Source organism: Tamandua tetradactyla, chromosome 5 (assembly GCF_023851605.1).
Source record: "Tamandua tetradactyla isolate mTamTet1 chromosome 5, mTamTet1.pri, whole genome shotgun sequence".
NCBI classification, from domain to species: Eukaryota; Metazoa; Chordata; class Mammalia; order Pilosa; family Myrmecophagidae; genus Tamandua; species Tamandua tetradactyla.
In genome coordinates, this window is record NC_135331.1 from 187117331 (window position 1) to 187144023 (window position 26693).

At 40.5% G+C, this 26693-nt stretch overlaps 1 protein-coding gene across 1 annotated transcript in view; it reads left to right on the top strand.

The window, feature by feature from the left end:
- Nucleotides 1-89: 89 nt before the first annotated feature.
- HINT3 (histidine triad nucleotide binding protein 3) overlaps nt 90-26693 on the top strand; it is a 33938-nt gene continuing 7334 nt past the window's right edge. The window contains exons 1-4 of the mRNA XM_077162823.1: nt 90-308; nt 15411-15528; nt 22301-22370; nt 24614-24740. Coding sequence (XP_077018938.1) covers nt 108-308; nt 15411-15528; nt 22301-22370; nt 24614-24740 — 516 coding nt within the window. The 5' untranslated portion in view covers nt 90-107. The remainder of the gene's footprint in view (nt 309-15410; nt 15529-22300; nt 22371-24613; nt 24741-26693) is intronic.

The window sequence follows — 26693 nt, forward strand, 5'->3', positions numbered from 1 at the left end:
GAGAGGCGACGCCTAGAGGTGAGGCGCGGGCGGTGCGCCGGGCCGGCGGTGCGCGGGGCGGGGCGGGCGGCGCGGGGCGAGGCGGGGCGGGGCGGGCGGCCGGCGTGATGGCAGCGGAGCCCGGGTGCCACAGCCCCGGGCCAGACGCCGACTGTGAGGCCGCGGCGACTGCACGACCTACGGTGTCCCCAGCGGAGACGTCCGGGGTGGCCGCAGAGTGCCCAGAGCCCGGGGACTATGACCGCAAGTGCGTGTTCTGCCGCATCGCGCGGGGGCAGGAACCCGGCACCGAAGTCCTGCCCTGTGAGGTGGGTGGCGACTCGCGGCGGGTGGGCGCGGAAGCCCACGGTCCCTCAGCGCTCCCGAGGCCCGGCGGGTGTAGACTGGCTGGGTTCCCGACCTCCCCGCGACGCTCCAGGCGGGAGGCCTGGGAGTGTGGGCGGGCTGGGGGTCCCGACGGCCAGTCAGGGCTCCCGGAGGAGGGCGCCAGGCGTGGGCCGGCCGGGTGCCCGGGAGGCGGAGGGTCCGCAGGGCCGCTCAGCGCGGGTTGGGGAGGCGGGAGGCCTGGCGGTGTGGACGTGGTGGGGGATACCTGCGGCCCCTCCCACTCCCCGAGGGAGGCCTGGCGGTGTGGACGTGGTGGGGGATACCTGCGGCCCCTCCCACTCCCCCGAGGGAGGCCTGGCGGTGTGGACCGGGTGGGGGATACCTGCGGCCCCTCCCACTCCCCGAGGGAGGCCTGGCGGTGTGGACGTGGTGGGGGATACCTGCGGCCCCTCCCACTCCCCCGAGGGAGGCCTGGCGGTGTGGACCGGGTGGGGGATACCTGCGGCCCCTCCCACTCCCCCGAGGGAGGCCTGGCGGTGTGGACCGGGTGGGGGATACCTGCGGCCCCTCCCACTCCCCGAGGGAGGCCTGCGGCTGTGGACGTGGTGGGGGATACCTGCGGCCCCTCCCACTCCCCGAGGGAGGCCTGCGGGTGTGGACGTGGTGGGGGATACCTGCGGCCCCTCCCACTCCCCGAGGGAGGCCTGCGGGTGTGGACGTGGTGGGGGATACCTGCGGCCCCTCCCACTCCCCCGAGGGAGGCCTGCGGGTGTGGACGTGGTGGGGGATACCTGTGGCCCCTCCCACTCCCCGAGGGAGGCCTGGCGGTGTGGACGTGGTGGGGGATACCTGCGGCCCCTCCCACTCCCCGAGGGAGGCCTGCGGGTGTGGACGTGGTGGGGGATACCTGCGGCCCCTCCCACTCCCCGAGGGAGGCCTGCGGGTGTGGACGTGGTGGGGGATACCTGCGGCCCCTCCCACTCCCCCGAGGGAGGCCTGGCGGTGTGGACGTGGTGGGGGATACCTGCGGCCCCTCCCACTCCCCGAGGGAGGCCTGGCGGTGTGGACGTGGTGGGGGATACCTGCGGCCCCTCCCACTCCCCGAGGGAGGCCTGCGGGTGTGGACGTGGTGGGGGATACCTGCGGCCCCTCCCACTCCCCCGAGGGAGGCCTGCGGGTGTGGACGTGGTGGGGGATACCTGTGGCCCCTCCCACTCCCCGAGGGAGGCCTGGCGGTGTGGACGTGGTGGGGGATACCTGCGGCCCCTCCCACTCCCCGAGGGAGGCCTGCGGGTGTGGACGTGGTGGGGGATACCTGCGGCCCCTCCCACTCCCCGAGGGAGGCCTGCGGGTGTGGACGTGGTGGGGGATACCTGCGGCCCCTCCCACTCCCCCGAGGGAGGCCTGGCGGTGTGGACGTGGTGGGGGATACCTGCGGCCCCTCCCACTCCCCGAGGGAGGCCTGGCGGTGTGGACGTGGTGGGGGATACCTGCGGCCCCTCCCACTCCCCGAGGGAGGCCTGCGGGTGTGGACGTGGTGGGGGATACCTGCGGCCCCTCCCACTCCCCGAGGGAGGCCTGCGGGTGTGGACCGGGTGGGGGATACCTGCGGCCCCTCCCACTCCCCGAGGGAGGCCTGCGGGTGTGGACATGGTGGGGGATACCTGCGGCCCCTCCCACTCCCCGAGGGGTCCTGCAGGTATGGACACTTTTAAGTAATTTATACTCTAAATAGGGTACCTGGGATGAATATGTATATAATAGTCTATATCGTATAGAACATAAGCACAATACACATGCTTTACAATACTGTTTCGAAAAGTTGTGTATCTTTTTCCAATTGAGTCTAAGATGATTTGGTTTACAAGAACTCACTAATTATTGGTTAGTCTTTTTAAAAGAATAATCGCCCATGTGTTTAATTAGTAATCTATAAATTGCACATATATAAATATTCATTCATATGTATTTCATTGTAAACGTAGACTGTTGGGTTTATAAAAGTGAGCCATGTTTATAGTTTAGTGCAGAGGAAAAAATTCGATTTGGAAGATGGGGTTACCTTCATTATGTGGGCTTCTTAGAACAGCGATAATGAAAAAAAAAAGGTGGCGAAACACTGGGTTTGATGTTTATTTTCACCTTCTTTAAGACCATACTAGGGAAGTAGCTCAGTGATAATTTAACTTGAACATTCTCCACCTTCTTTAATGAAAGTTGACTTAACGCTTTAGATGGCATGGTTCTGAAATGTTATTTCAAACATTATTTACTTCTATTTGCTTTAGATTTCCATCAGTCAAGGTTCATTTGTAGGAAAGAAAAACCATTCTAGCTACTTTAAGCAGAAATTGGTTTCATATAGGGAATCATTTGCTAAAAAATGTTTGGGAGGGCTGGAGAAGCAGGTTCTAGAATAACATTGAAGAAGGACATCCAGAACAGCTGCTCACTGGAGTGCTGTTTCTCTCCCGCAGGCAGGAAGGTAGGTCTCAGGTGACTGCTGTTGGAACTTTGACTTCAGGAAGAAACCTCTTTAGCTGTGACCCACTGCTGCTTTTGAGCAGTGTTTCTCAGTGGGAGTACTATTGGCATTGGGGTTGAACTTTGCTTTGTTGTGCAATACTATTACATCTATTGCATAATGTTTAGTATCTCTGATCTCTAGGCACAAAATGCCAGAAGCATCTCTAATCAGAAAGCACCCACATATTTGTTCTCCTAGTTAAGAAATACTGCTACAGAGCCATACTGCCCTGCGAAGTCCACATTGGCAGTCCACGCTAACAGAAAACAGACGCTCATGTTCATCTCTTGACACTCATGAAGCTAGTGACTAAATATTGGGAAAAAAAAGAAAAGAAAAAATACGTACTGTCTCTGCAGTCTTAGGGATGACCTTGTTTGCTAGCTGAGAATAGCAGAAGCAGCAGAAAGATATCTTTTCCTCAGGTCAGCTTTCCAAAGCACCTTAGTATATCTAATTGGCAAGATTTAAATCCCATCTGGATTTTTCAGTTTTTTAACCTCTGTGGTACAGAAGACACAGAAGTAGTGAAATGGAAGTTGCGTATCCACCACATTTTATTGTATTCAGTTGCTGGTTAGCCCAGATGGTTAGTGCCGGTGGTGATATTGAAGTCTAATTCATGGATTAGAATTAGCTCTTTGTCTAATTCAATTCATGTATCCTAAAAAGGAGTGAACATTGGTTCTTGGCAGGGACAGGGGGTACAAAAAAGTATTGCTCTTTTTATGCACAAAGCACGGATATCCCGTATAGAACATAAGCAGGTACACAGTATATCTGTGGTGTTAAAATATCATGAGATGTGGTGGGGGATTAAGAAAAAAAAACCTCTTGTTGGGGTGAGCAGTGGCAACAATGAAAAAAGTTTGAGAAACACTTGTCTAATCAAATTGACCGCCACAATTCTAATGTAAGCCCGGTTTTCAAGGAGGAGCTAAAAGATCATGGAAAATCCATTTCTGCTACTAGAAAGGTGTCTGAAAACCCAAAAAACACACTTTTTTTTTTTTTTTAGGGATTGGGGAGAGAGTATTGGTAATTTCATCTTTATATTTAAGTGGCTATCATTTATTCGGAGTTTTTTTTTTCAGGCTTACTGTCTTATTTACTTGGAATTAAAAAATGAATATGACATAATCCCCCCTTCACATCTCTCTCACACACATACACATATATGCTTGGGAAACTTGGTTATGATCTGGATTGAAAATTGCTAACGAAATTTTTTAGTGGATGTTATTAGAGATAGTCAAAATTCTGTACTTTAAAGTTATTTCAAATCATTATTTTCTTTATGTGGTTATGCTGCCAACGTAGTATAGTTAGGTTCGTTTGTTTCTGTTTGTTTTCAGTTTTTAGGGTTTGCTTTTCTTTTTTCTTTTTAAGTTAAAAAACATTTTTTTTGGTTTGTTAAAGCTACTGGAAAACAGTATATCAGAAATGGACTGTCTTTGAACAATGGGGACTTAGCTTAGAAATTACTATTCTAAGGCCTTGGAAATGTCCAAATTAAGGCATCAACAGGATGATATCTTCTCTGAAGGTAGGCTGCCGGCATCTGGGACGCATCTGTCACTTGGGAACGCACGTGGTTGGCATCTACTGGTCCTTCTCCCCTGGGTTTCGTTGCTTTTAGTTTTGACTTCAGTAGCTTCCTCTCTGTTTTCTGTGGGTCCTCTCCTAACTTCTCCAGGGCTTCTCTCTAAACTTCTCCCGACTTTTTCTGTCTTTTAACCTCTTAAAAAGGACTCCAGCAAGAGGAACAAGACCTACCCTGAGGGAAGGGGTTCCCATCTCAAATGAAATAACCTAATCAAAAAGCCCTACCCACAATAGGTCTGTACCCACAGGAGTGGATTAAAAGGACATGGCCTTCTCTAAGGTAAATAGCAGCTTTGAACTACTATATGCATATTAAATATTTACATATTTTCAAAGCCAAAAATGTAAAGTTTTGGAAGAAGAAATTCTGGGAAGAACAGAGAAGTCCAGCATCTCTTCCCTTGTCCTCTCTCCCTGCTGCTTCTTTCCCCTGAAAGAAACATTTTTTAAAGTATTTTTTTTTGTTTGCCCTTCACTTTTAAGTAAGAGTTCTGCATATGTCTGCATTTGTATTCTGCCTTCTTACACAAAAATAATATGCATCTTGCATTTTTAAAAACTTGAGTATATATCCTAGAAAATCATTTCTTTTTTTAGCTGTGCAGTACTTCATTGTATAGATTTATGGTAATATATTCAACTAGTCTCTGTTTATTTTCGATCTTTTGATATCATAAAGCACCCTGCAATGAATAGCTTTGTACACACATCATTTCATATTTTTGCTATTGTATTCTTGGCAGAGGGAATAGTCATTTTTCAAATGACCAGCTAAATAGTGGTTGGGTTAGTTGTAACAATGGAAGAGGTTGACATCAGAGGACCAGTTTCAATATTTTCAAAAGCTTAATGGAAATCACAATTTAATCACTACCTAGGTGTGCTGGTTTGAAAGGAAGTATGCCCCCTAAGAAAAGCCATGTTTTAATATAAATCCCATTTCATAAAGGTAGAATAATCTCTATTCAATACTGTATGTTTGAAACTGTAATGAGATCATCTCCCTGGTTGATGTGATTTAGTCAAGAATGGTTGTTAAACTGGATTAGGGGATGACATATCTCCACCCATTTGAGTGGGTCTTGATGTTTCTGAAGTCCTATGAAAGAGGAAACATTTTGGAGAATGAGAGATTCAGAGAGATTCAGAGAGAGCAACACTACAAAGCAGAGAGTCCACCAGCCAGTGACCTTTGGAGATGAAGAAGGAAGATGCCTCCCGGGGAGCTTCATGAAATAGGAAGCCAGGAGAGAAAGCTAGCAGATGACGCCGTATTCACTTCGTATTCCAGCCGAGAGAGAAACCATGACTGTGTTCATCATGTGCCTTCTTGGATGAGAGAGAGACCCTGAACGTCATCGGCCTTCTTGAACCAAGGTATCTTTCCCTGGATGCCTCTGATTGGACATTTCTATAGACTTGTTTTAATTGGGACATTTTCTCGGCCTTAGAACTGTAAACTAGCAACTCATTAAATTCCCCTTTTTAAAAGCCATTCCGTTTCTGGTATATTGCATTCCAGCAGCTAGCAAACTAGAACACTAGGCTAAGTAAAATGTTGTTTCTTTGCTTCTGTGGGAGTTTTATATACTCCTGGGATTGACAGTTACCTTATGTTAACTGGTAGTTTTTATTAAAAAATACTATTCCATATATTGCGTAAACAAAACCTCTCAGAAGGGTGGTTGGGAGAAGAAGACAACTCTGTTGGACTGAGTTATGCAGTATCAGATAACAGATTTTAAGAAGGTTTAATTTTTTTCTTGTTCTTTAGACTGGCATTTTCTTGTTCTATAAATCTAACGTGTTTATAAGCATTCTCTAGGGAAACAGAACCAACAGGAGATATCTGTAAATAGTGTGAGCTTTTATAGAAGTGTCTCATACAGTTGTAGGGATGCATGAGTCCAAATTCCATAGGGCAGACTGCAAGCTGGCATTCCATGAAGGTCTTTGATGAATTCCCTAGAGGAGGCTGGCTGGCAGAAGTAGACATGAAAGTTTTCTCTTCTAACTGCTGAATTTTTCATCTCTCCTGTAAAAGCCTTCAACTGGTTGGATTTAACATCTCTCATTGTGGAAGATATGCCCCTCAGTTGATTGTACTTGAAATCAGCCACAGATGCAATCACCTGACACAATTTAAGTCCACAAAATATCCTTGCATAACTGTTAAGTCAGTGCGGGCTTGACCAGACGAGTGGGCACCATAACCTGGCCAAGTTGACACATGAACCATCACAAAGTGTTCCTGCTGAAAGGTAGAATTCATTTACATCAAAATTCTAATTAAGGTGTTTGTTCCAGAAAGAATTACCTTTTAGATTTTTAAAAGTCAATGCCCACACCTTGCCCCCCTGCAAGAAAAAACAAAACAAAACAAAAAAAAGGGGATATAAATAAAGACATAAAACTTCTGTGTTGCGAACCAATCTGAGAAATACAATTATGACAATGTTAGATTTTTTTTTTATTAATTAACGGAAAAAAAGAAATTAACCCAACATTTAGAAATCATACCATTCTACATATGCAATCAGTAATTCTTAACATCATCACATAGATGCATGATCATCGTTTCTTAGTACATTTGCATCGGTTTAGAAGAACTAGCAACACAACCGAAAAAGATATAGAATGTTAATATAGAGAAAAGAAATAAAAGTAATAATAATAGTAAAAAAAAAAAAACCTATAGCTCAGATGCAGCTTCATTCAGTGTTTTAACATAATTATTTTACAATTAGGTATTATTGTGCTGTCCATTTTTGAGTTTTTCTATCTAGTCCTGTTGCACAGTCTGTATCCCTTCAGCTCCAATTACCCATTATCTTACCCTGTTTCTAAATCCTGCTGGACTCTGTTACCAATGACATATTCCAAGTTTATTCTCGAATGTCCGTTCACATCAGTGGGACCATACAGTATTTGTCCTTTAGTTTTTGGCTAGACTCACTCAGCATAATGTTCTCTAGGTCCATCCATGTTATTACATGCTTCATAAGTTTATCCTGTCTTAAAGCTGCATAATATTCCATCGTATGTATATACCACAGTTTGTTTAGCCATTCTTCTGTTGATGGACATTTTGGCTGTTTCCATCTCTTTGCAATTGTAAATAACGCTGCTATAAACATTGGTGTGCAAATGTCCGTTTGTGTCTTTGCCCTTAAGTCCTTTGAGTACATACCCAGCAATGGTATTGCTGGGTCGTATGGCAATTCTATATTCAACTTTTTGAGGAACCGCCAAACTGCCTTCCACAATGGTTACACCATTTGACATTCCCACCAACAGTGGATAAGTGTGCCTCTTTCTCCGCATCCTCTCCAGCACTTGTCATTTCTGTTTTGTTGATAATGGCCATTCTGGTGGGTGTGAGATGATATCTCATTGTGGTTTTGATTTGCATTTCTCTAATGGCCAGGGACATTGAGCATCTCTTCATGTGCCTTTTGGCCATTTGTATTTCCTCTTCTGGTAGGTGTCTGTTCAAGTCTTTTTCCCATTTTGTAATTGGGTTGGCTGTCTTTTTGTTGTTGAGTTGAACAATCTCTTTATAAATTCTGGATACTAGACCTTTATCTGATATGTCATTTCCAAATATTATCTCCCATTGTGTAGGCTGTCTTCTTACTTTCTTGATGAAGTTCTTTGATGCACAAAAGTGTTTAATTTTGAGGAGCTCCCATTTATTTATTTCCTTCTTCAGTGCTCTTGCTTTAGGTTTAAGGTCCATAAAACCGCCTCCAATTGTAAGATTCATAAGATATCTCCCTACATTTTCCTCTAACTGTTTTATGGTCTTAGACCTAATGTTTAGATCTTTGATCCATTTTGAGTTAACTTTTGTGTAGGGTGTGAGATATGGGTCTTCTTTCATTCTTTTGCATATGGATATCCAGTTCTCTAGGCACCATTTATTGAAGAGACTGTTCTGTCCCAGGTGAGTTGGCTTGACTGCCTTATCAAAGATCAAATGTCCATAGATGAGAGGGTCTATATCTGAGCACTCTATTCGAGTCCATTGGTCGATATATCTATCTTTATGCCAATACCATGCTGTTTTGACCACTGTGGCTTCATAATATGCCTTAAAGTCAGGCAGCGCGAGACCTCCAGCTTCGTTTTTTTTCCTCAAGATGTTTTTAGCGATTCGGGGCACCCTGCCCTTCCAGATAAATTTGCTTATTGGTTTTTCTATTTCTGAAAAATAAGTTGTTGGGATTTTGATTGGTATTGCATTGAATCTGTAAATCAATTTAGGTAGGATTGACATCTTAACTATATTTAGTCTTCCAATCCATGAACACGGTATGCCCTTCCATCTATTTAGGTCTTCTGTGATTTCTTTTAGCAGTTTTTTGTAGTTTTCTTTATATAGGTTTTTTGTCTCTTTAGTTAAATTTATTCCTAGGTATTTTATTCTTTTAGTTGCAATTGTAAATGGGATTCGTTTCTTGATTTCCCCCTCAGCTTGTTCATTACTAGTGTATAGAAATGCTACAGATTTTTGAATGTTGATCTTGTAACCTGCTACTTTGCTGTACTCATTTATTAGCTCTAGTAGTTTTGTTGTGGATTTTTCCGGGTTTTCGACGTATAGTATCATATCGTCTGCAAACAGTGATAGTTTTACTTCTTCCTTTCCAATTTTGATGCCTTGTATTTCTTTTTCTTGTCTAATTGCTCTGGCTAGAACCTCCAACATAATGTTGAATAATAGTGGTGATAGTGGACATCCTTGTCTTGTTCCTGATCTTAGGGGGACAGTTTTCAATTTTTCCCCATTGAGGATGATATTAGCTGTGGGTTTTTCATATATTCCCTCTATCATTTTAAGGAAGTTCCCTTGTATTCCTATCTTTTGAAGTGTTTTCAACAGGAAAGGATGTTGAATCTTGTCAAATGCCTTCTCTGCATCAATTGAGATGATCATGTGATTTTTCTGCTTTGATTTGTTGATATGGTGTATTACATTTAATTGATTTTCTTATGTTGAACCATCCTTGCATACCTGGGATGAATCCTACTTGGTCATGATGTATAATTCTTTTAATGTGTTGTTGGATACGATTTGCTAGAATTTTATTGAGGATTTTTGCATCTATATTCATTAGAGAGATTGGTCTGTAGTTTTCTTTTTTTGTAATATCTTTGCCTTGTTTTGGTATGAGGGTGATGTTGGCTTCATAGAATGAATTAGGTAGTTTTCCCTCCACTTCGATTTTTTTGAAGAGTTTGAGGAGAGTTGGTACTAATTCTTTCTGGAATGTTTGATAGAATTCACATGTGAAGCCGTCTGGTCCTGGACTTTTCTTTTTAGGAAGCTTTTGAATGACTAATTCAATTTCTTTACTTGTGATTGGTTTGTTAAGGTCATCTATTTCTTCTTGAGTCAAAGTTGGTTGTTCATGTCTTTCCAGGAACCCGTCCATTTCATCTAAATTGTTGTATTTATTAGCGTAAAATTGTTCATAGTATCCTGTTATTACCTCCTTTATTTCTGTGAGGTCAGCAGTTATGTCTCCTCTTCCATTTCTGACCTTATTTATTTGCATCCTCTCTCTTCTTCTTTTTGTCAATCTTGCTAAGGGCCCATCAATCTTATTGATTTTCTCATAGAACCAACTTCTGGTCTTATTGATTTTCTCTATTATTTTCATGTTTTCAATTTCACTTATTTCTGCTCTAATCTTTGTTATTTCTTTCCTTTTGCTTGCTTTGGGATTAGTTTGCTGTTCTTTCTCCAGTTCTTCCAAGTGGACAGTTAATTCCTGCATTTTTGTCTTTTCTTCTTTTCTGATATAGGCATTTAGGGCAATAAATTTCCCTCTTAGCACTGCCTTTGCTGCGTCCCATAAGTTTTGATATGTTGTGTTTTCATTTTCATTCGCCTCGAGGTATTTACTAATTTCTCTTGCAATTTCTTCTTTGACCCACTCGTTGTTTAAGAGTGTGTTGTTGAGCCTCCACATATTTGTGAATTTTCTGGCACTCCAGCTATTATTGATTTCCAACTTCATTCCTTTATGATCCGAGAAAGTGTTGTGTATGATTTCAATCTTTTTAAATTTGTTAAGACTTGCTTTGTGACCCAGCATATGGTCTATCTTTGAGAATGATCCATGAGTACTTGAGAAAAAGGTGTATCCTGCTGTTGTGGGATGTAATGTCCTATAGATGTCTGTTAAGTCTAGCTCATTTATAGTAATATTCAGATTCTCTATTTCTTTATTGATCCTCTGTCTAGATGTTCAGTCCATTGATGAGAGTGGTGAATTGAAGTCTCCAACTATTATGGTATATGTGTCTATTTCCCTTTTCAGTGTTCGCAGTGTATTCCTCACGTATTTTGGGGCATTCTGGTTCGGTGCGTAAATATTTATGATTGTTATGTCTTCTTGTTTAATTGTTCCTTTTATTAGTAGATAGTGTCCTTCTTTGTCTCTTTTAACTGTTTTACATTTGAAGTCTACTTTGTTGGATATTAGTATAACCACTCCTGCTCTTCTCTGGTTGTTATTTGCATGAAATATCTTTTCCCAACCTTTCACATTCAACCTGTGTTTATCTTTGGGTCTAAGATGTATTTCCTGTAGACAGCATATAGGAGGATCCTGTTTTTTAATCCATTCTGCCAATCTATGTCTGTTGATTGGGGAATTCAGTCCATTAACATTTAGTGTTATTACTGTTTAGATAATATTTTCCTGTACCATTTTGCCTTTTGTATTATATATATCATATCTGACTTTCCTTTTTTCTACACTCTTCTCCATACCTCTCTCTTCTGTCTTTTCGTATCTGACTCTAGTGCTCCCTTTAGTATTTCTTGCAGAGCTGGTCTCTTGGTCACAAATTCTCTCAGTGACTTTTTGTCTGAAAATGTTTTAATTTCTCCCTCATTTTTGAAGGACAATTTTGCTGGATATAGGAGTCTTGGTTGGCAGTTTTTCTCTTTTAGTAATTTAAATATATCATCCCACTGTCTTCTAGCTTCCATGGTTTCTGCTGAGAAATCTACACATAGTCTTATTGGGTTTCCCTTGTATGTGATGGATTGTTTTTCTCTTGCTGCTTTCAAGATCCTCTCTTTCTCTTTGACCTCTGACATTCTAACTAGTAAGTGTCTTGGAGAACGCCTATTTGGTCTAATTTCTTTGGGGTGCGCTGCACTTCTTGGATCTGTAATTTTAGGTCTTTCATAAGAGTTGGGAAATTTTCAGTGATAATTTCTTCCATTAGTTTTTCTCCTCCTTTTCCCTTCTCTTCTCCTTCTGGGACACCCACAACACGTATATTTGTGCGCTTCATATTGTCATTCAGTTCCCTGATACCCTGTTCAAATTTTTCCCTTCTTTTCCGGATAGTTTCTGTTTCTTTTTGGAATTCAGATGTTCCATCCTCCAAATCACTAATTCTATCTTCTGTCTCTTTAAATCTATCATTGTAGGTATCCATTGTTTTTTCCATCTTTTCCACTTTATCCTTCACTTCCATAAACTCTGTGATTTGTTTTTTCAGATTTTCTATTTCTTCTTTTTGTTCAGCCCATGTCTTCTTCATGTCTTCCCTCAATTTATCGATTTCGTTTTTGAAGAGGTTTTCCATTTCTGTTCGTATATTCAGCATTAGTTGTCTCAGCTCCTGTATCTCATTTGAACTGTTGGTTTGTTCCTTCGACTGGGCCATATTTTCAATTTTCTGAGCGTGATCTGTGATCTTCTGCTGGCATCTGGGCATTTAGTCAGATTTCCCTGGGTGTTGGACCCAACAGGTTGAAAGATTTTTCTGTGAAATCTCTGGGTTCTGTTTCTCTTATCCTGCCCAGTAGGTGGCACTCCTGGCACCCGTTTGTCTGCGGGTTCCACCAGTAAAAGGTGCTGTGGGTCCTTTAACTTTGGAAAACTTTCACCTTCGGGGAGGTTCGCCAGCCGAAGCGGCTTGGAAGAGTGCCAGCCGGCCCAGAGGTCCGAACGCGGGGAGGGTCACTGGCCGCCACAGCCTGGGAGAGCGCCTGTCCGAATTTCCTAGTTGGCCCAGGGCGCCAAGCGTGGCAGGAGGGCGCCAGCCGCCGCATCCCGGGAGAGTGCACCGTTCCCAGCCGGACCGGGGAGTCACGTGTTTGGAAGGGACCCCCCCGGTCACCGTTCTCCGCGGTCTCGGGATTTCCGATTCAATTCTCTCAGTTGGTCCGGGGGGCCTCGCGTGGTCGGGGCGCCAGCCGCCGCGGCTTGAGGGGACTGCCTCCCCTATTCTGCCAGCTGGCCCGGGAAGGAGGAAGGGAGGGACTCCGGCCGCTTGCCGCCCCGCCGGGGAAAGCCCACGCCCCTCGGCGATCTCACCGGAGCTGGTTCTCCCAGACAGTCAGCCGTTCCAGGATGGGGTACACTGTCTTTTTGATCTCTGTTGTGGCTCTGGGAGCTGTTCTGTATCGTTTCTGCTCACCTAGTAGCTGTTCTGGAGGAGGAAAGGTGAGGGTGGCAAGGCTGTCGAGGACGGTGGCGGAGGAGCTGGTGAAGGCGGAAGAGGGCACGGTGGTGGTTGGAGAGCCGCTGGAGTAGGAGGAGAAAGGGAAGGATAAGATGGTGGATGGAGCGCCGCCGGAGCAAAAGGGAAAAGAGGAGGGCAAGATGGCGGCGGGAGCGCCGGCGGACAAAGAGGAAGAGGAGGGCTAGATGGCGGTGGGAGCGCCGGCGGAGAAAGAGGAAGAGGAGGGCTAGATGGTGGTGGGAGCGCCGGCGGAGAAAGAGGAAGAGGAGGGCTAGATGGTGGCGGGAGCGCCGCTGGCGGAGAAAGAGGAAGAGGAGGGCTAGATGGCGGCGGGAGTGCCGGCGGAGAAAGAGGAAGAGGTGGTCTAGATGGCGGCGGGAGTGCCAGCGGAGAAAGAGGAAGAGGAGGGCTGGATGGCGGTGGGAGCCATGACAATGCTAGATTTGATGCCCAATTTTTTCCCTCTAGCTGGGAGATATTAAAGAAATGATGGAAAACTTTAAACATTGAAAACCATTGTAGGTTTTGTTCTGATTCTTTTCACAAACATTCCGTGAGCATCAGTATTTTAAGTTATTCCTAGGCAGAAAATTTTGATCAAGAATGGATTAAAATTGATGTGATTATCACATTTGTTGCCTTAGGATTATCCATTGGGGTTCTTCAAGTCATCCAACCTTCTGGAATTACTCTTTATATATATATAAACCAAAAAAAAAAAAACTGATCTAAGCCTCTGTCTATGAATTGCAGGAAACTCAGCCCTTTCTGCAGTATATCAGAAGATTTTCTCTTGAGGTTAGGGCAGGATACTACATATACTTTCATTAGCCACTTCTATCATGTCTGTTTCTCCTGAAAAACCTCTCACTTTTGTCCTCTATCAACCCAACAATGGAACACAGATCCTTTTTCTTTCCTTCCCCCTGTGCATTAACAGAAAACAACAGTTGATACAAATTTTTCCTGACATTTTGGGGTCAGGAAAGACTCTCATATTCTTTCAACACATCAGCATAACCCTATTTCTGTAGGGTACCTCGGTTTAGTCCTTCCTTGATTTTGTACTTTCCTTCTAGCTTATACTATGTTAGATTGCTCCAACATTGTGTTTACCACATGATCTTAAAAATAATAACTTTTCTTCCTCATCTTACATTCAGGTTCCACTTAATAGCTGAAAAAAAGTCAGTTTTTTTTATGTTGTTGTGCCTCCGCATTTTAGCAGCTTCTGAGATGAAGGTATGTTAGTGAGGCCAACAATAAAGTGAATATTCAAGCAGTATCCTAATAAATTGATATTGGCATTATATATCAGTCTTGAGATAGGAAAGGGATAAATGAAATCTTGTTTTTGCTACCTTCTGTTTCAATCATGGTTTTGCTGGGGACTGACTAGACAAAAAGCGTCATTCTCTATAAAATGTGGTCTCACTGGCTGGTTGGCTTAAAGTTGCTTGAAGCCTAGATGAACAGCAAGGGTGCTGATAGGGAAGATCATGCTGCAGTATGTGCAGTTGCCGTTCACCATTATTCCCATTGAAACCAAGATTACTGGCATGATAGGAGCTCTTTGTCCAAATCAAATTTTGATTCCTGAAATGGAGAACTAATGAACATAGTATATTCTGGGAATTTTTCAGGGGGAAATTGCTTATTCACACCAATTTTATTTCATTTTGATTTTATATTTTTATATAAAGTATTGAATGAAATTATTTAGGGAATATGGATTTTCTGTTGGAAAAGCTTGAAACTCAGATGTTAATAGGTTGAAAGACTCTTTTTTCTTTTCCTTTTCCTTATAAATCCTCCACTGGGTGGAGCAGTGTAAACGAGGAAATTGAAGTCAGACATCTTATGGCCTAGGCACATGACAGTACAATACACTGGGGTCTGTTTTAGCACTTCAGAGTGTTTTTAATTCTGTCAGGTGTTAAATAAATTTAAAGAAAAAAGATTTATTTACAATTGCTTTAAAAATGTTTAAAATGTAACCTCCTGATGTTGTTATAATTGAGGAAAAAGCCAATTTGAAAAACATTAAATGTAAAAAAGAACTTATCAATCCTTCTATGATTCTATAGACAGACCTTTAAAAAGTACACGTGGAAAGTGAAAAACACCTTAGGGTAGGAATGGAGAAATGTGTAATGAAATGAAGAGCTCTGGGATTGTTGGTAATGAAGTTTTAATGAACTTCACTCAATTGTTTTTTTCCAAGTGACTTTAAAAAAAACCTTTTCTCTGTGTAAATGAACATCTCATGAAGGCTGCGAAAACTTGACTTAATACATAATGAGAAAATATTTGAGTTGGGCAGTGGTGCTTAGTTGTGACCCAAGCACCATTAATAAAGTTTAAGTAATTAATGAATTTAAGTCATGCCAGGAGAGTATTAGAAAATTATTTTAAATAATTCCCTGAATAACACATGCTCTGTTTTTTCCTTTAGAATGAAGACTTAGTTTGCTTCAAAGATATCAAACCAGCAGCACCTCATCATTATCTTGTAGTGCCAAAGAGGCATATTAGAAATTGCAGAGAACTTAAGAAAGATGAAATAGAACTGGGTAAGATGATGGCAGTATTCTTTGTGTTTATATTTTTGAATTGGCATCAATGATGGCAGTGAGGAATAAAAATAAAAATTCTAGCCAGACATTATGATTTTTCGTAATGCCTTATGACTTTTAGAAACTTTTATTATGAAAAATAAAATAGTGCAATCTCCATGGATGCATCAGCCATCTTTAACATTTATTAACACATGGAAAATCTTGTGTCATTTACTGACTTCCTTCAACACTGAATTATCTTGAAGCAAATCCCAAATGTTATGTTAATGTGCTGGTTTGAAAGGAAGTATGCCCCCTAAGAAAAGCCATGTTTTAATATAAATCCATTTCTTAAAGGTAGAATAATCCCTATTCAATACTGTATATTTGAAACTGTAATGAGATCATCTCCCTGGTTGATGTGATTTAGTTAAGAATGATTGTTAAACTGGATTAGGGGATGACATGTCTCCACCCATTTGAGTGGGTCTTGATTAGTTTCTGAAGTCCTATGAAAGAGGAAACATTTTGGAGAATGAGAGATTCAGAGAGAGCAGAGAATGCTGCAGCACCATGAAGCGGAAAGTCCATTGGAGATGAAGAAGGAAAACGCCTCCCGGGGAGCTTCATGAAACCAGAAGCCAGGAGAGTAAGCTAGCAGATGACGCCGTATTCGCCATGTGTCCTTCCAGCCGAGAGAGAGAAGCCCTAACTGTGTTTGCCATGTCTCTTCTCACTTGAGAGAGAAACCCTGAACTCCATCAGCCTTCTTGAACCAAGGTATCTTTCCCTGGATGCCTTTGATTGGACATTTCTAATTGGGACATTTTCTCGGCCTTAGAACTGTAAACTAGCAACTCATTAAATTTCCCCTTTTTAAAAGCCATTCCGTCTCTGGTATATTGCATTCCGGCAGCTAGCAAACTAGAACAGATTTTGGTACGGGAGAGTGGGGTGTTGCTGCTGCAGTTGGCAAATACCAAGTATGTTGGAACGGCTTTTTAAATGGATAAAGGGAAGATTTTGGAAGAGTTGTGAGAAGCTTGATAGAGAAGGTCTAGAATGCTTTGAAGAGACTGTTGGTAGAAATGTGGACTCTAAAGACACCTCTGATGAGGCCTTAGACAGAAATGAGGTCCGTGTTATTGTAGACTGGAAGGAAGGTGATCCTTGTTTTAAAATGGCAGATAATCTGGCAAAATTGACTAGTGGCTTTGGCTGGAAGGCAGATTGTAAAAGCCATGAACTTGGATATTTAGCAGAAGAGATTTCCAAATTAAATGTCAAAAGTGCAGCCTGGTTTCTCCTTGCAGCTTATAATGAAATGCGACAGGAGAGAGATAAGCTGAAAAGTGAACTCCTGGGTACAAAGAAACCAGAAATTGATGTCCTAGAAAATTCTGGGCTTCCAGGAAAGGAGACCCCAGAGAATAGAGCCCTGTGTGAGGATTTAACCAAATGTGAAACCAGTCAGCCATTTCAGAGAAAGTTAGGATCAGGCATGGAGTTGTCCAGGAAAGATTTGGAGAAACTCCTTCTGTCTGATGGGCATGATCCAACACTACTGCACAGAAAGCCGACAAGAGTGCTGTGGGACCTGTGTAAACAGAGCCGCTGCCTGTCTGGACTGAGGAGTTCAGAGAAGGGACACAGTGGAGGAAAAATAACTTCAGAGGCAAAACCATGGAGATTGAGGTCTGAAGTCAAGAAGCCTTGGGCCAGGAGAGTGGATGCACCCAAGCCCGTGGAGAGGGTAAGTTTGCCACAGAGGCAGAGAATGGGCCTTCCACCTCATTGCAGTGGAAGAGTCATGCCGCCTCAGGCCTTGGAGAAGGTGAAGCACATTCCTTGGGGTTTGGGGAGAGCCTGGAGGGGTTGAGCGTGTGCCCGGGAGATGGCAGAGAGCCCAGGTGTGGCCCCAATGCTTGGAGAGGGTGGAGCTGAGAGAAAGGTGGTCTCCCCAATATCCCCCAAGGTTGCATTCAGAGAGAGGCAGGCGTAGGCATTTGGAAAGGGTGGAACTGCCACTTTCTAAAGCCCTGAGGATAAACGACTCTCAGACTTTGAAATTTAATGGACTTTGCCCTGCAGATTTTTGAAACTGTATGGGTCCAGTGACCCCTGTGTTCCTTCTTCCCTATGGAAATGTGTATATGTATCCTGTGAATGTTCCTCCTTTATATGTTGGCAGCAAATAACTTGTTATGAGTTTTCAAAGGTCCAGAGCAAATGGAGAGAATTTTGCCTTAGGACAGACCATGCCTGTAACTGACTTGATGAGATTTTGTACTGTCTCTAATTTTGTACTTCATTGTATTGCTACTGATAGGTTTAAGGATTTCTGATATTATTATGAAATTAATGTATTTTGTATATGGGAAAAACATGTCTTTTTTAGGGGCCAGAGGGTGGAATGTGCTGGTTTGAAAGGAAGTATGCCCTCTAAGAAAAGCCATGTTTTAATATAAATCCATTTCTTAAAGGTAGAATAATCCCTATTCAATACTGTATATTTGAAACTGTAATGAGATCATCTCCCTGGTTGATGTGATTTAGTTAAGAATGGTTGTTATATTGGATTAGGGGATGACATGTCTCCACCCATTTGAGTGGGTCTTGATTAGTTTCTGAAGTCCTATGAAAGAGGAAATATTTTGGAGAGTGAGAGATTCAGAGAGAGCAGAGAATGCTGCAGCACCATGAAGCGGAAAGTCCATTGGAGATGAAGAAGGAAAACGCCTCCCGGGGAGCTTCATGAAACCAGAAGCCAGGAGAGTAAGCTAGCAGATGACGCCGTATTCGCCATGTGTCCTTCCAGCCGAGAGAGAGAAGCCCTAACTGTGTTCACCATGTGCCTTCTCACTTGAGAGAGAAACCCTGAACTCCATCAGCCTTCTTGAACCAAGGTATCTTTCCCTGGATGCCTTTGATTGGACATTTCTAATTGGGACATTTTCTTGGCCTTAGAACTGTAAACTAGCAACTCATTAAATTTCCCCTTTTTAAAAGCCATTCCGTCTCTGGTATATTGCATTCCGGCAGCTAGCAAACTAGAACAGTTAATTAATCTTTAAATAGTTTAATAGATTTCTCTAAAAGATAGTACTTCTTTATGACTTTTTAAATGATTGCTTTCTTTAACTCTAAAAATGAAAGGTGATATGCACAATTACAAATACGTTACAGTTATTACCTATGATCTCATATTGCCTGATAGTAAGAGCATATTAGTGCCTGCCTTGTTGTAAGCTCCTAACTGTGTAGAGGACATTTAATTAGTATCATGAGATTTTACTGATGAAATTTTAGCCTCTGTAGAGGAGATTGAGTCTTCTCTCCTAGAAGATTAACCCACATTTTTCTTTTCTTGCCTTCTGTGACTTCTCTGCTATCATTCCCTAAGATATTGTTAAGTTCATTTCAAATCCGATAGCCTTTATAACTAGGGTCTGGGATTAGTTTGGTTAGTACTCAAAGGCAGCCTTCAGGACAGATAAACTGAGTCAGATCTTTAAAAGATGAATAAGAAAACCTCTTTGGTGGCAAACTATCTTGATATATATGTACTTCATTAGTGTTTAAGGCTATGAATTACCAAATTTAAACTGTTGTTTCTGGATATTGCAAAGCTCCCTAGCCATCTGAAAGTACTGCCAATACATTTTAGAACATATCTGATTTATAGCTAAAAGGGAGTTTCTGAACTTATAAAGATCAGATCCAATTTAAATTACCTGGCTGTGATTGAAACATTCCAGTATATATATTTTTTAATTAAAAGTTTCTGCTTTCATTCCTGTGGTCATTTCTTAGAGATTATCCTTTGTCTTCTTAGAAATTTTAAAATTTATCTTCAAGGACGAGGTAAGTTTATGGAAAATGGAGGCTGTTGATATAATTAATTTTTATAAGTGTGTCAAATTAAATGTTAATAATTTTTAAAGCAGCCGCAGTGGGTATTTTGGGATTTCATTATATTAGTCTCTTTGCCTTTGTGTATATCTGAATGTTTATATGATAGAAGTTTAAAAATTGTGATTAATAATTCTTTTTTATTTTTATTTATTTGTTATTTTTATTTTTTACATGAGCAGGCACTGGGAATTGAACCTGGGTCCTCTGGCATGGCAGGCGAGCAGTCTTGCCTGCTGAGCCACCATGGCCCGCCCGTGATTAATAATTTTTATACAATCTATAGAGTTAAAAAAAAATAGTGAGGATATGGAAGAGCTCAATAACAATATCAACCACTGTGACTTAATTGACATTTATAGAACTCTAACTCTAGTATACACACTTTGTAAAGAGGACATGGAATGTTCATCAACATAGACCATATCATGGGGAATAAGGCTTCATAAATTTCAGATGACTGAAATGTTACAGAGTATTTTCTCTGCTGACAATGGAATTAAATTAGAAACATAGCAAAATCTAGAATAATTTGAAATATTTTGAAATGAAACAATACACTTGTAAAGAACTTCTAAATGAATAGTTCAAAGAAGAAATTATGAGCAAAATTAGAAAATACTTTAACTTGATTGGTAATGAAAATGTAACTTTGCAGATGCATCTAAAGCAGTGCTTAGAGGGAAATTTATAACTTTAAATGCTTATATTAAAAATGTTTAAAATCAATGACTTCAGTTTCCATTTTAAGAAACTGTAAAGAAACCAAAATAACTATAAAGAAAGAAATAATAGAGTAGATATCTATTGGGAATACAAACAATAGTGTTTAGTCCATGTGTTTTAAATCTTTTAAGTGAATATGAAATTATGATTGTCATGTCTTTCCATGACATTTTATTAATATGAAATGTTCCTCTTTATTTCTGGAAGCACTCTTTGTGCGTATTTTGTGTAATATTAATTTAGCTACTCTAGCTTTCTTATTACTTACTATTTGCATTGGGTATCTTTTGCTATCCTTTTACATTCAGTCAAACTGAATATTCATATTTAAAGACTTAAAGATAGCATAAAGGTGGGTCTTGCTTTTTTTTCCCCAAAAATCTAGTTTGAAAATCTTTTTCTTTTAATTGGAGTGTTTAGTCTGTTAACATTTAATGTAACCATCGAATCATTGGATATAGTTGGATTTAGGTTTACTGTCTTGCCATTTGTTTTCTATTTGATTTTTATCCCATTTGATTTTTGTTGTTGTTTTCCTTCCTGCATTCTTGTGGTTGATCAAATATGTTTTTTAATATCCACTTTAATTTATCTGTTCTCTCTTTAGCTATGTCTGTATGCATTTTTTTGTAGTTGCACTTGAGAGAGTATAATAATATACATCCTTTAATTATCATAGTCTACTTCAAATTAATATTGTATCAATTAATGTAAAATATAAAACTTTGTGACAAACTTTTTGATATTGTTGTCATAGATATTACACCTACATACTTTATAATCCCATAATAGTATTATATCTTTGCTTTAAATAGTTACATCTTTTGAAGAAATTAAAAGAAAAGCTTTACCCTTTTATATTTACCCCCTTGTATGGGATCTTGAGAACATTTTAAAAGGAAACAAGATACAGACTAGCGTGCAGTGTCTTGGGACCTTTTTCTGACCATATGCTACTGGCCTAGTCAGGGGGATCTGTCAGTCTACCTGGTTTAGAGAAGTAAATATTAGTGATGATTTTATACACCTCAGTATGCCTGTAGGTTTTTTGACTTCTTATTCTTTCAAACACATGATTATACCATTCAGAAACAAAGATAGTGAGGCCTAAGGTTTGGCATTGTACTTTGACGGTCTCAGGTTACCCAAATTTTTTAATGGGGAGGCTGTTCCCATCTGAAGGCCATAAAGCACGGAGCCAAGAAAGGTGCTAAGGCAGATATGGTTTGGAAGCCAAGGTCAGTCTGTAAACTTGTCTAGTCAAGGCTAGGCTGACCTGAAGGGATATCATATCCCTGATTTAGACTCAAAGACAAATTCAAAGTTTCCTGTCTTTCTTCTTAATTCATACTATGTTAAATTACTCGGTCTCTTAGGCCTCAACAGGATCAGGTATACTAAATAGTAATTTGATAACAGTCTGTTCAGAGTCAGCCTATTTACACACACATATTTTGTGATAGTGTGTTACAACTGTGGCTCAATCTGAACCTTCCTTTCAGTTGTTAATAAGCAAATTTCTCAGTAACTTAGGGCTTGAGTTGGCTAAATTCATGTGTCACCTTGGCCAGGTCATGGTGTCCAGTTGTTTGGTCAAGCAAGCACTGGCCTGATTGTTATTGTGAGAATATTTTGCAAATTTAATTAATCAGTAAGTTGATTGCATCTGTGGCTGATTGCATCTATCAATTGATTACAGTCAACTGAGGAGGTTGCCTTCAGCAATTAGAGAAGTCTCATCCAGTCAGTTGAAGACCTTAAAAGGCCTTTAGCTGTCAGAAGAGAGAATTTCCATCTGTACTTCAGCTAGCTGGGGAATTTATTGAAAACCTTCATTTAGAGTTCCCAGTTTATGGCCTGCCCTGTTAAGTTTGAAGTTGCCCATCCCAACAGTCATGTCAGACAATTCCAATAATAATCTCATAATATTTACACACACACACACACACACACACACACATATGTGTATATCCTGTCAGTTTTGTTTCCCTAGAGAACCCTAATACAGGACTATTCAATGTGTCTTTAAATGTTTACCTATTTTATACAACACTTGACTAGGTGCCAAAAAGTTAAGATTAATAGTAATTTAGTGATCTTTATTTCTCCTATAATGCAATATTAAATGTAGCTTCTTTCTGTTTTATAGTTGAGAGCATGGTAATTGTTGGAAAAGCCATTCTTGAAAGGAATAATTTCACTGACTTCAAAAATATGAGGTATGTATACTTCCTAGTAGAAACTGATCCTATGCTTTTTTGGTTTACTTGCCTGCTCAGGCAAATACAATGCAATGGACAGGCATAAACAATGGGAATTTAATGCTCACATTTTGAGGTTAGAAAAAAAATCCAAATTAAAGTGCTGTCAAGGCCTTACTTTCTCCCTGAAGACTGGTGTTCTGCAGCTTGCTGCTGGCATCCTTGGCCCTGGGTCCTCTGTCACATGGTGCTGCACTTGACAGTCTTTCCCTTCTCTTCTGGGTTTCCTGCTTTCATGGCTTTCTCTCTGTCGGAATTTCATTCTCTATAATGGACTTAAGTGATAGGATTAAGGCCCATCCCTGATGGAGGTGGGTCACACCTTAACTGAAGAAACCTCCTCAAAATGTTTTATTTACAATGGGTTCATGCCCATAGGAATTTTAATTTTAAGAACATGTTTTTCTGGGGTACATACAGTTCCGAACCGCCACATACACATTATTGTTTTTTCAAACATTTTATTTTTAGTGGAAAATGGAAGTAAAGGTGTCTGAGTTCCTGGTTTAAATGTGGCCTTTCTAAAAGAGAGAATATGGTTCATTGGTATTATAAATTTAATAAACATAGCTTCTTTCTCTCATGTTTTAGCAATTTCCAATAATCTCAATTTATGGTTTGGGCAGTTAAGTATATATAAGTATGGGATAGGTAAATATAGTTACAAATCCAGCCTGTTCTCTGCTTTGTTCATTTGTTCATTCCTGTAAAATTGCATATAAACTTAATTTCCGTAGAAAAATGTATTTTATGTGATTTAAAAATATATTATACTTCTAGCATGAAATTAACTTGAATTGTTTTTCGAACTGATGAATGCCACTGTTTGTGCAGTAACGTAATGTTCAATTTGTCAGCTGTTTTAATTAATCTAAGTAATGTTCTTTTTAAAATATTTCTGAACTTGCTGTGTATGACTTAGGCAGTATGGTATGGTGGATATTACTTCTAAAGCACAGAAGATCTAAATTCTAATGCTGCCCACTCTAATGGTTGCACTGACTGTGTAACCTTAGACAATACCTTTAACCTCTTCAAGATAATACCTACTCTGCCTACTTGTAGGCTCAAATGAGATAGCATGTGTAAAAGTCCTTTGAAAACTGTGATCATGAAAAGGAACAGACAGTATATGAGATCCTTTGGCCAGAAGCAGCACATTCCCTTCCCAGTTGTGAGTGCTTTTTAAACCTGGAGACAAGAGCTCTAAGTTCCATTCCCAGCTCTTCATTGTCTAACTTTGTGACCTTGGGAAGTCTTAAATTTTGGGGGTCTCGGCTTCCTTATGTAAAATGAAGTTGTTGACTGAATCCATGGGTTGTTTCTAGCTCCCAGATTACTTGATTCTACATCAGAGGGGTCTTGTTTCACTGTGGGAAAACCTAGTGTCCTTTTTAGATAGTGGTGGAAGCTTTCCAATATGTGCTACATCTGGCTCTGCATTGTTAGTCCCAGAGGATTGTTGCTGCAATATAGCACTCCCCTTGCCTTCTTCCTGCACTCCCAAACACTTCTAGTTTGATTAGGCAAATATTGCTAGGCTGTGACTTATTGTTATAGGCATGCCTTGGTCCACTCAGCATGTGTGAACTGTAGCTATAAACTGATTTTTAAGAAGGTAAATCATATTTCTAAAAATGTTTTGCTATTTAAAGTAATTTCTCTTATGTTTATAATGCAAATAATTATGAATAATTATCCTGTAGCTTATTTTCAGTATTAAACAAGAAACTTAGGTTATGGCAAAGTTTTTTTTAATTGATTTTATTCTAACTGCTTAAATATTGTTGGTTGGTAAGAAAATGACTACTTCATTAGAGATTAAGGAGAAAGACTGCCATCTACTGGCTACATCTTGGAGTATATGAACACTAGTTCTGCTTGAGTGTACAGTAATTTTTTTAGTCATTGTAGAATTAAAGCTTAATATAAGAATTGAAGTGATAAGAGTGGCAACTCAGACTTTATAAAAGTTGTTTTGAGGTATAATATGCTGTTAAGGTCTGCAACATGAAAGGAGGTGGAATTGTAAATATTTTGGTATATAAATAAAACTGTTAAAGAGATATGAGTGGTACTCTGCCTACCTTAAGTGATCTGTTTTGGATGCCTTTAACTTCTGTGTTTTTTAGCCTGAAAAAAAATGACTTCAAACTGTTGTAAAACTGGTTTGTCAATTGTCTCTTACCTTTCCATTTTAGGATGGGTTTCCATATGCCGCCGTTCTGCTCTATTTCCCACTTGCATCTTCATGTCCTGGCACCAGTCACTCAGCTTGGCTTCATATCAAAATTTGTTTATAGAGTCAACTCCTACTGGTTTATCACAGTAAGTGTTATTGTTGAACCAGAAACGTTCAAAAATATTTGTCCCTTTTGTTGTAATTTCTTACAACATAGCTGTCATAGACTTACTCACCTATTTTATCTTGCACATATTCCAAATAACATTTTTAATTTGGGGGATTTTCCAGATCATCAAATCTGTAGGAGGAGGAGATATGGCAAAATTTCCCCGTTTCAAACAGGAGATATAATATAGAAGCATTATAGCATTAATCAGATCTAGATTCCAGTTCTGGTTCCAATGTTTATTTCAGGGACCATGTACAAGTCACCTAACCTTTTTAAGGTTCTGGTTGTTTGTCTGTTATCTGGATATAGATAATAGTGCCTGTCTGGTAGGGTTGGTAAGAGGAATGATGAGATAATTTACTTGTAAAGCAGTACCTGATACATAGTAAGTGCAATTAAAAAGCGTCTGAATGTCCAGTGATTTTATTTAGATAAAAACATAAGTGTGTGGTATGTGTATGTATGTGTTTGTATATATTTGAAATACAAATGTAAGACATTCTGCAGGATGTGTGCTTTAAACATTCAGTGGGAAAAAGGGTTATTTTTTTCCTATTTGTATTTCTAAATTTACTACAAGGCATCCACATTTTTTTGCAATCAGAAAGTAATTCAAACATTTTAGGTTTGTCAGAGAAGTTGTAGGTTTACAGAAAAATCATGCAGAAAGTGTGGAGTTCCTATATACCTCCCTCCCCGGTCCCTGCTCATGCCAAAAAAAAAGAAAGAAAAAAAATACTATGTTACAATCACCATCATCCATTACCAAAACTTTTCCATCACCCCAAACAGAAACTCTATTGAGCATTAACTCACCATTCCCCTCCCTACCCTTGCTCATGTGTTCTGATTTCTGACTATGAATTTGCAAATTCTAATTATTTCATGTAAGCGAGTTCATAAATTTGTCCTTTTGACTTATTTGTCCTCAAGGTTCATCATATCATGATATGTATCAGAACTTTGTTCCTTTTTACGGCTGAATAATATTCCATTGTCTGTTGTTTCGGTTTGCTCAAGCTTCCAGAATGCAATATACCAAAAATGGATTGGCTTTTACAAAGGGAATTTATCTGATTACAAATTTATAGCTCTAAGGCCATGAAAATATCCAGATTAAGATATCAACAAGAAGACACCTTCACTTAGAAAGGTCGATGGCATCTGGGCTTCCTCTGTCACATGGAAGGCACATGGCAACATCTGCTGGCCCTTCTCTCCTGGGTTTTACAAAGTGGCTCTCCCAGCTTTCTGGCTCCTCCTGGGCTATTTCCTTTCTCTTTCTAAACGCTGCTGGCTCTTTCTCATAAAGGCTTCAGAAAGAATTAAGGCCCACCTTGAATGGAGAGGGTCATATCTCCATGGAAACAACCTAACCAAAAGGTCCCACCCAACAATAGGTTTGCCCCACAAGATTGGATTAAAGGAATGTGGCTTTTCTGGGGTACATAACAGTTTCAAACCAGCACATCTGTATATACCACATTTTATTTATCCATTCATCTGATGATGAACACTTAAGTTGTTTCCATCTTTTGACAATTGTGAATAATGCCACTATGAGCATCAGTGTGCAAATAATCCATTTGAGTTCCTGCTTTCAATTTTTTTTTTGGTGTAGCTCTAGAAGTAGAATTACTGGGTCATATGGTAATTCTATACTTAACTTTCTGTGAAACTGCCAAATGGTTTTAGGCAATAGCTGCATCATTCTGTAGTCCCACCAACAGCATACAAGGGTTCCTACTTCATCATATCCTCACCAACACTTGTTAATTTTCCTTTTTTTTTTATAGTAGCCTTTCTAGTGGGTATGAAATGGTATCTCATGGTTTTGATTTTCATTTCCCTAAAGGCTAATGATATTAAGCATCTTTTCACTTGCTTTTTGGCCATTTTTATATCTTCTTTGGAGAGATTTCTATTC